Consider the following 10,221-nt stretch of genomic DNA (forward strand, 5'->3'; position numbering starts at 1 on the left):
AATTTCTATAGGCTATGCACTCCATTGAACAACATTTATCCATTTAGATAATTTTTTTATCTTTTAAAAAACGTTTTTGTTACACAGAAACATAATATGTGTTGTATAGCTTCGTTTAAATGCTTAATTTATAGTTTTAATGTGCAAATGAACCGTTTTTCAATGGTTTTCAATGGTTTCTTTTTACTCTAGAGGGTACTCTTATTCTGAAGGGATCGTCAACCGGAAGTCTTATTTCTGCTCCGTTATTTCTGCTGACGGAACACAGCTCTGTGTTTACACCAGAAGTACGAGCGCAGCACCAGCGCCACATGATATATAAGGATTAAATACAATAATTTTAAATGCTCAGGGACATGGTGAATGAATGACAGCAAATTAACGTTAACGTTTAACTCTTGCCCTTTTTTCCCACACCTTGGGAAGATGCAAGGCATTGTTGCTAAGTTACAAAGTTAGCAGTCTGAAGCATTGTCACTGCGCATTAAACATGACTGATGCTTGGTAAGTTAACTAAACTAAGTAACACCCCTATGTTTTCTGATACAATTACTGTTTTACACCAGGGTCTTAGTTAGACAGGAGCATGTTTACCAAGCTCTAATACAGTGATTCTCAACCTGTGGGTCCGCACCCACAGGGGGGTCCGCATATGATGTTGGAGGGTCCCCAGATGACAGTGAAGTGACTTTTTTTTTAAAAGACCATTTCTGCATCAAAAGTAATCAACAAACTGTACTATAAAAACTGGTCAAACATTGGCCAACTAGTCAAATGATATAAGAAAGAGGCAAACATTGTGAAAATAGCCGATCTACAAGCTCACTTGTCAGGGTGGGGGGTCCCCAGTTCAAATATGATTATTATGGTGGATTCCAGCCTGAAAAGGTTGAGAACCACTGCTCTAATAGCTAACGTTAGGCTTGTAATAATCAGCTGCACAAATACCATCTATTGTACACTTAGGTATTGTTCCACATTATGCTTGCTTTCTCTACAGTCCTGAGCCAGCTGGAGCCATCAAGGCTATTGACAGACAGTCTGTCCATCAAATCTGTTCTGGACAAGTTGTGCTGACCCTGTCCACTGCTGTCAAAGAGCTGGTAGAGAACAGCATTGATGCAGGGGCCACCAATATTGGTATGTATATGGATATATTGCCAATTCTGTCTGTCTATCTATCGGCTTCCATAATAAGACTTTATAGGCGCTCGGGTGGCGCAGTGGTAAAGTCCCTGCCAACCACCACAGAGATTGTGGGTTTGAATCCACCGTGGTGCATCCGGCTTTGTCGAGTGTGAGCGTCTAGGCTCGACAAGGCTCTACGTCCTCCCGGTGGGGGCTCCTCACTGGCAGGTGAGTCAGTAGGATACAATCGCAGTGACAACACAGAAATGTGTGTGGGGAGGAATCAATTGGCATAACGACTAAAGAAAAAAAGAAACATTCTATACTGAGGCAGATAATGAGTTCAGTCATCTAGTCTGCACACATTTTATTCCCTCCCGTCTTGCATTTGATGTCTTTAATTTGTACTGAGTCTGAGCTTCTATGTATTCAAAAATGAAGACAAGTTCTAACTCTAATACATATGTGTATACCTGTCCAATAAGTCTTATTCTGATGTTCCAGATGTCCGGTTGAAGGACTGTGGAGCGGAGCTTGTGGAAGTGACTGACAATGGCAGAGGAGTAGAGGAGGACAACTTTGAAGGATTGAGTAAGTGTCATCTTGTATTTGTATGGCAGTCTGGTATCAAAAAAATAAAATTAAACAAATTAACAGGGAAATGGTCTTTGTTTATATGCGATTGAAGCTGAAAATAGACAATGGTGTGTATTGACACCGGTATGGTCCTTTTAAATCTGTGTTTGTGTCATTCCATTCATTATTCCTAGTCAAAATGTTGGCTGTTCTCTCTGATCAAGACAAACCATTCCCCTCTTTCTCCCAGCATTGAAGCATCACACATCAAAGATCAGGGATTTCTCTGACCTCATCCACGTGGAAACGTTTGGCTTCAGAGGTGAAGCCTTGAGCTCTTTATGTGCTTTGAGGTAAACCAACAAAGACCAACATTATAATACGAAAATGTATTTCGTGATATGTGTTAAATGAGTGAAAAATAAAGATTTTATTTCACAATTATATGATTAGTTCACAACATTAGCCTGGCCTCATAGACATACATAACTACTGCATGTCTTTGGAGGGGGCTCTAGAGTCTATATCCACCTAGTTACAGTATATAGTGAATTCATTTAAGTTTAAACTTTATATATAGCAGCAGAATAAAAAGAATCATTCTGCATACAGACTACAAATTTGATCACGTTAATCACCCCAAAACGAACCCCTCTTTGCCAGTGACCTGAGTGTGGTGACATGCCATGAGTCGGCCCAGGTGGGGACAAAGCTGGTGTTTGACCATAATGGTGCCCTGGTACAGAGGTGTCCCCACCCTCGACAGCAGGGCACCACCATCACCCTACAACAGCTCTTCTACACCCTGCCTGTGCGACACAAAGAGTTCCAACGCAACATAAAGAAGGTTAGTTGATTTGTCCCATTCAGGGACATCTAGAATGGAATCCCTACTTTGGGGTTTGAAAGTATGATTATTTGATTATGAAGATATGATTTGCAATGCTGTGTGCGTGTGCGCGCGCGTGTGTGTGTGTGCGCGTGTGCGTGCGAGTACTGATATTGTTTTTATGTTTTCAGGAGTACACTAAAATGATCCACGTACTCCAGTCATACTGTATTATTTCCAGTGGAGTGCGTATTACCTGTTCCAACCAGACTGGCCAAGGAAAACGCAGCCCGGTCCTCAGCACTAGTGGCAGCCAGAACATGAGGGACAACATAGGTGCCATATTTGGACCAAAGCAGGTTGGAGGATAACATAGTAGCATTTGGTGAACGTTTGGCTGAAAATACCTTACAGTATCATGAGTGAATGCAATATAAGCAAAATGTCAGTTTTAGTACCATTCTTCTCAATTCAAGACGACATCAAGTGCTCATCACTATCTACAGTATGTCAGCTGTAGAATTGCATATTTTTCCTTTCCTGAAGACTTTTATCCCACTCTCTAATAACACAAAACCTTTATTTCTACAGATACAGAGTCTGCTGCCTTTTCAGCAACTGCCCCCAGCAGAAAATATTAAGGAAGACTATGGACTCAATGGTACAGAATTACCCCAAAATCTCTTTACGTAAGTGAAGAAGATGGCTGTATTGTCAATCTATGCAACAAAAGTTTTATTCTTCTATACTTCTATTATTCACTTCAACATACACCATTTGTATTCCTTAATCTACGATCAAGAGACAGAGTATTTACACATATAAATGGCCTGTGTTGCAGCATCACTGGCTTTGTGTCACGAGGAGACCATGGTGTCGGGAGAAGTGCCACAGACAGACAATTCTTTTTCATCAACAACCGGCCATGTGATCCCACTAAGGTAATAATTAAAATGTGTTCTACTTGTAAGCGATGGGAGGCTGTATTTTGGGCCCAACTTATGTTTTTTTTTTCTCTCTCTCTCATAGGTGATCAAAATTGTAAATGAAGTATATCACATGTTTAACAGGCATCAGTATCCGTTTGTTGCCTTGAACATAGCAGTTGCCTCAGGTAAGACCATACACCCATATCAAAAAAGAGCTTCATCATTACTTAAAACATACCCACTCTTGCTCACACCCCTCACACTCAGACAAACTCATGAATACCTTTCTATGCAATTTTGAAGGTTGAATGGTGAGCTCAGCCTAGTTTAGCTCAATTCATGGATGTCTATAGAAGTAAATAACAGCTCATCTCAACAGTAGGGAAATAGACCTTATTAAAATTCGAGGGTTTAATACTTTGTACTCTTTGTACTTTTACTTTGTACTATTACAATGTGTCGTTTTGTTTGACCAGGTTACAGGTAGGGCTGGTCGGTATGTACAAAATAAAAATTCTTCACAAAGTACCTTGATATCGATCTTGTGCTGGATATTGTGGGGATAACTATCGGTGCTTTCACAAAGTATTTACACAATGATAATAAACCAGATCCTATATCCTCAGAAAACATCATTCTAAGCTTCTTGTATTTTTTTTGGTGGTGCTTCTCCAGAGTGTGTCGATGTGAACGTCACTCCAGACAAGCGCCAGATCTTTCTCCAGGAGGAGAAACTCCTGCTGGCCACTCTGAAGACCTCTCTCATCGCTATGTATGAGACTGGAGTCAATAAGATCAACCTCAATCATATACCCATCCTCAGCACTAGTAAGAACAAATGTTAAGGCTTATTAATTAATGGATAAGAATAGTAATATTATTGGTTTAATTTATTTTATGATTAATGTTGGGGACTGGTGAATGCACTAATAAAAATGCAGAGATTTGACTTTTTGTTTCTTTTTCTAGATGCCCACAAACTTGTGGAAACAAGGTCTGAATCTGAACAATGTCAGGTGGTCCCATCTGATGAGAACATTTCAGAACCTGGAGAGGATTCTGAATCGGTGTTCCAAAATCCCAAGTCATCTCTTAACCTGGCTGGGCTGAAAGCTGCTTTCTCAATGCATCACGGTTCCAGCAATGGGACCAAGTCAAGTGCTTCCAAAGCTACAAACAGTGGACCAATGCAGAAGACGCTGCAGTCATTCTTTAAGGGTTCAGAAAAGACTTCCGCCCACAGTTCAACGATAAAATCCCCTGTTAAATTCACCAGAGATGTAACAAAATCTTCCCTAGTGGGGAGGACAGTACTAGATGGGTTCAGGTATGGAAGGATCCCACAAAGTGACGTAGACAATGGAAAAGATGACACCTTGCCTGAATGTTCCTCCATTTTAGCATCACCAGCTAGCCCCTGTTCGGGTTCAGAGCTTAACTCTCCCAATCTGGCAACTGACACATCTAGCAACAAATGCGAGACGTTTGAGGAATCCCTGGTTACGCCTCAAAATATCCTGGAACAGCCAGACTCGCAGACTGAACCGTGTTCTTCCAGTGAAGACTCCAGCCAGACCCCAAGGGCCAAAAGACCCAGAAAAGAGGATCTGCCTGTAGAGGAGAGATCCGCCACTCACCCACTCTCTTCTGAGGACTCTTCCGTGTCCAGTGTGGATGCTCCCATGCATTTAAGGAAGAGGACACTGCCACTCCATTTCTCTTTCCACGAGTTGACGGGGAGGTTGAAGAGGCTGCAGGAGCAGCAGACAGCGAAAGCCGACAAAGGTCTGAAGTACAGGCGCTTCAGGGCCAAGATCAGTCCTGGAGAGAACCAGAGTGCAGAGGATGAGCTCAAGAAGGAGATTGGGTGGGATATTGATGTGTTGACCATAAGTTCCCTCATGTCTTCTGCAATATTGTTCTGTGATACTTGGACTAGTTGGACTAGACTAGTATACCATTTCATTATGAATTACAAACACTAAATACATGCTACCCTTTCTTTTAAGACATTACCTTATATGCAGAACAGGTTAGAAGAACATATCTGGAGAAGCAAGCAAGTAACATTTAGCATTAGGACCTAAAAATCACTCAAATTGTTTTTCTCATTTCTGCAGTAAGGACATGTTCAAAGACATGGAGATCATTGGTCAGTTTAACCTTGGCTTCATCATCACAAAGTTCAACTCGGACCTCTTCATGATCGACCAGCACGCGACAGATGAGAAATACAACTTTGAGATGCTCCAGCAGCACACTGCCCTCCAAGGACAGAAACTCATAGCGTAAGGGCATGCTTATCTGTCTACAGACGTTCCACATCTTTGCACTTCAGTAATTAGGTTTTTTTTAAATTCCATTTCCTTTACTGTACCATGTTATTACCACTGTTTTTGATAGCTTGAGTAAGTTTTCTTTGAATCCTGGTCCATTTTCAGGCCTCAGAATCTTCACCTTACTGCAGTCAGTGAGAATGTACTGATGGAGAACATTGAGATCTTCAGAAAGAATGGCTTTGAGTTCGTCATTGATGAGGATGGTATGCATAATTTAGCACGAGGGAAAGTAGTACCAAGTACTTTGTTATGACACTGGTTACTGTTGATTTCCTTGTGACAGCATATCATCACTGACGAGCAGAAACATTGTATCTCCATATTTCATCTTTTTATGTTTTAAAAAATATATATAAATTAATGCAGAATTTATACATTGTCATTTGACAATGTCATGCAAAAACAACAAAAAATGCCAATCTACAAGCTCACAATGCGAAAACAATTACATTTCAATTTCCTGAAAAGTGACGGTTTTGGACAAGGTTTCTGCCCGAAAGCAACAATATGTATATTCCCTGAAAGCATCAGGTCTGAAATTACATGCTTCTGAGAATACATGATTCCAATGGGAGGTTGAAACATTACTGATTGTGTTTGCAGCCCAGGTGATGCAGAGAGTGAAGCTGGTGTCCAAACCAACCAGTAAGAACTGGACGTTTGGCCCAGCGGACATCGAGGAGCTGATCTTCATGTTGAGTGACAGCCCAGGGGTCATGTGTCGCCCCTCTCGCGTCAGACAGATGTTCGCCTCCAGGTCCTGTAGGAAATCAGTGAGTTCATGTTGATCATTGAATTTGCTATGTAAATGAAAAGGAAATACATATTTATGTTTCAAGAGAGGCATGTGTAGAGGAAATAGTTTCCTATTAAGAGAATATTGAAAAACATACTGTATATACTTTGTTTGACTGTTTGGGCCCCCCAGGGGTCGATCCTTGGCCCCCTACGATTTTCCCTCTACACTAAATCTCTTGAAAATAGCTTATCTACGATCTCAAAACTTGTCACAATGCGGCGCGTTGTTAACTTGTAGATCTGCTATTTTTGCAGAATGTTCACCTACAGTATTATGACATGCTTGCCCAGAATAGGGACATTAGTGTTCATGTGGTTAATTAAGAATATCTTTCCATAGGTTCTTTTTTTTTTTTTCAACAATTATATTTCATTTTACCTCCTAATGTCCTGTCTGATATCTGTGCTTGGCTGCATCCTCAGGTGATGATTGGTACTGCTTTGAGTGTCAGCGAGATGAAGAAGCTGGTAGTTCACATGGGAGAGATTGAACAGCCGTGGAACTGCCCGCATGGAAGGCCCACCATGAGACACCTGGCTAATTTGGACATGATTTCACAGGACTGAGGATACTGATTGTCTTGACGCAAGTTTTTATGTTAGAGGTAGCCTGATATATTGGATTGACGATACTATATTGAGCCCATATCTGCATTTTGTACCATAACGGAATCGGTGGCTATTAAACTAGATTATTTTTTTTCTCCACAATTTCTTTCCCCTCAAATTTGTGACGCTTTTCTTTGTTTCAAGATAGCTAATTTTGCAGATCCTTGATAAAGATTCTAATTATCAGGTATAATTCCAATTGTCCGCTCATTTGTTAAACACAATATTTGTGTTCTGTATCTTCTTTCTCATTGGATGAAACATTTGTTTTTTGTTTATGGAAGAGCTGGAGAGACAACGAGACCCGAACACTAGCCTATACAGCAATTATATTTATAACTATAAAAGCTATTTAACAATTATTTTAACTAAAAATATCACTGTGTACAATTTCATTTGCGGTGCATTCTGTTATGTCTGTCTCCTTAGCTGACCTGCAAGTTTTGTCAAACTGGTGTGTTTTCACTGTGCTTTGTGTATTAAAGTTAACTTTTTTATGTAGTGTGTGCGTTATTTAAAACTACTCTACTCTTAAAACTACTTGTACTAGGCCTACTTGGTGGCTTGTAATGTTGACATGTTCTACCAGAGAGTACAACTTTTTGAACTCTGACAGATCCTGTAGCGCAGTGGTTCTCAACCTTTTCAGGCCGTTACCCCCCAAAATAATCATATTTGAACTGGTGACCTCCCACCCTGACAGGCACTTGGAATTGTAAGAGTTGAGGCAAAGCTATTATGGGCCACATGAGCACTTTAACATATACATCAGCTATTTGAAAATAGCAGATCTACAAGCTCACAACGCGTCGCGATGCGTTGTGAGCTTGTAGATCTGCTATTTTCAAATAAAATCTTGCGGGGAAATTATAATAAGCAGATCTGGCAACCCTGGTTACAGATCTGTAAGGGTCCATTTGGAACCACTTAAGGAACCCTGAAGGTCCCAGGAACCCACTTTGAGAACCTCTCTACACACAGGCTCTCTCGTTATGCTCACACATTATGCATGCGATCTGAGACACACATTCGAACACACACACACACACACACACACACACCCATGTAGAGTATTTCATTGTAACCACCATATTAGAGCTATGCTGAGCTCGCCCTATCAAAATGGTCCAGGAAGACACATTCCTAACCTGTATCCTCAGCATGATGGCTAACAAGCCAACCTGATATGATGAAATCTTACGTAACTGAAAATGAGATTTTTGTGCATACAATTTGCACTGTAACTGGGTCATTGTGTTGCGGTATAATTTACTCCCCGTCATACCATTTTAGCAGGTGATGAGTGCTTGAAGCAAATGATAATGATCAGATAATTGCCAGTAGTTAGTGTGCATTTGGTCTCCGTTGTGTTCAGTGCAAATTATGAATCTGTGTTACATGTTGAATATCAGATGCGTTATTTGCTTTTTGACTGATATAAAATGTAAAAAATAGCAGATGTGCTACATTATGTGATTGTGATATAATGTATTTTGATATACACACAAAGTGTGTGTGTATACTGCATACAGTATATATATATATATATATACACACACGCGCGTGCGCACACGTACATGAATGATACATGAATGACCATGTTGTGTGACTGTGAATGATCATGTCCATTTTGACAAAAAAAAAAAATATACTCTTGCCTCCGGTTTCTGCTGACATTGGCTGCTGCATTAGGTGATGTACTGTAGGTTTGAAATGAGAGATTTGCTGTCAAAGAGCTGGTGTTGCTACTGTACTGATGGAGCCAACTGCTGGGGCCATGTGGCTGCCCCTCAGTGTGTGTACCAACCTGCAGTTCTCCACTCATTACTGTGGAAACATAAATAAATAAACAGTTTACAGTTGAAGAAGGAAAGCTAAATTCGCCAGCTGGGCAAACTTACAGTAGGTGGCCGTGGGCATGGGGTGGTTGGAGTGGTAGCGAAAAATGTGAAGAAACTGTCAAGTGCAGTAGTAGTGTTACTACAGTAGAGTAAGACTTATTGAACAGGAATGCAGAATTTAATTTAGTCTAAACTTCTAAAACCACTGTTTACTTAGTTTGGATTCAGAGATGGAAAAGGTTTGAAAATCACTGCTATTTTCCATACATAAAAAGATACCTGACCGTTGACAATAGACACCTGATTGGAAAACACTGTGGATAACTCTGATAAAATAGAGCAGTGGTTCTCAACCAGTGGTCCTTGAGGGGGTTCCAGGTGGTCACCAACTAAATGATGGAGAGTTGGTAACCAAATGGACCCTCATTAGGTTGAACTCTTTAACTCTTGAGGGCCTTAGGGGGTCCATTTGGTTTCATTTTACGCTCTCAAGAGTTCAATTATGGTTAAACATCTGCATTACTTAATCAACAATAAGTCTACACAATTGTAGGATGTAGAAGAATTGTTATTTTGATCAACGTGTGCCTGTCATCTCTCCTATGGTACCACATCAATACAGGAATTGTGGACAAAATCGTATTCAACAACAACGAAAAATGCTACATTTTGGGTCTGAGAGGCTAAATCTCATCAAATGGTGGTCTGTGGCTCAAATACCGACTAAATGATGGACCTTGATATGAAAAGGGTTGAAAACCACTGAAATAGAGGAATGTGCAGTGTCAGCTCATGCACCAAATGGGGATGTAGCCGCTATTTTCAGGTATGACCACTTGTGCACAAACATTCTGTTTACTGCTACGGAGCTGCTGAGGCAGCGGTGGCCTAGTGGTTAGAGGGGCGGCCTTGATACCGGAAGGTCCCTAGTTCGATTCCCCAATTCATCACATCAATCATGAATCACCGCTGAATAGCCCTTGAGCAAGGCTTCCATGCAGGGTCCGGCTGGAAACAAGCTTCGTGCTTAGTCCGACACCCTGGGTAAACAACAAACTTTGCTTTTTTAGCATTGCCCTCTGCTGGTCATAGGGTTTAGTGCACCACATGGACTAAACTAAATTTGACCAAGAACACATGCTTATATATTCATAATTGAATTGTCTAAAAGT

General features: G+C 40.8%; 1 protein-coding gene across 1 annotated transcript; it reads left to right on the plus strand.

Moving 5' to 3' along the window:
- The first annotated feature begins 288 nt into the window (after positions 1-288).
- Positions 289-7,705, plus strand: pms2 (PMS1 homolog 2, mismatch repair system component). The gene is made up of 15 exons (XM_084078566.1): positions 289-504; positions 1,001-1,140; positions 1,633-1,719; positions 1,955-2,057; positions 2,368-2,551; positions 2,725-2,892; positions 3,125-3,222; positions 3,375-3,474; positions 3,563-3,647; positions 4,138-4,290; positions 4,432-5,329; positions 5,583-5,750; positions 5,904-6,004; positions 6,405-6,574; positions 7,023-7,705. The coding sequence occupies exons 1-15, from the start codon at positions 491-493 to the stop codon at positions 7,164-7,166; spliced, it is 2,613 nt and encodes an 870-aa protein (XP_083934692.1). The 5' UTR covers positions 289-490; the 3' UTR covers positions 7,167-7,705.
- Positions 7,706-10,221: the final 2,516 nt, after the last annotated feature.

This window comes from Gymnoscopelus microlampas, assembly GCF_963454915.1.
Source record: "Gymnoscopelus microlampas genome assembly, chromosome: 14".
Taxonomy (NCBI): Eukaryota; Metazoa; Chordata; class Actinopteri; order Myctophiformes; family Myctophidae; genus Gymnoscopelus; species Gymnoscopelus microlampas.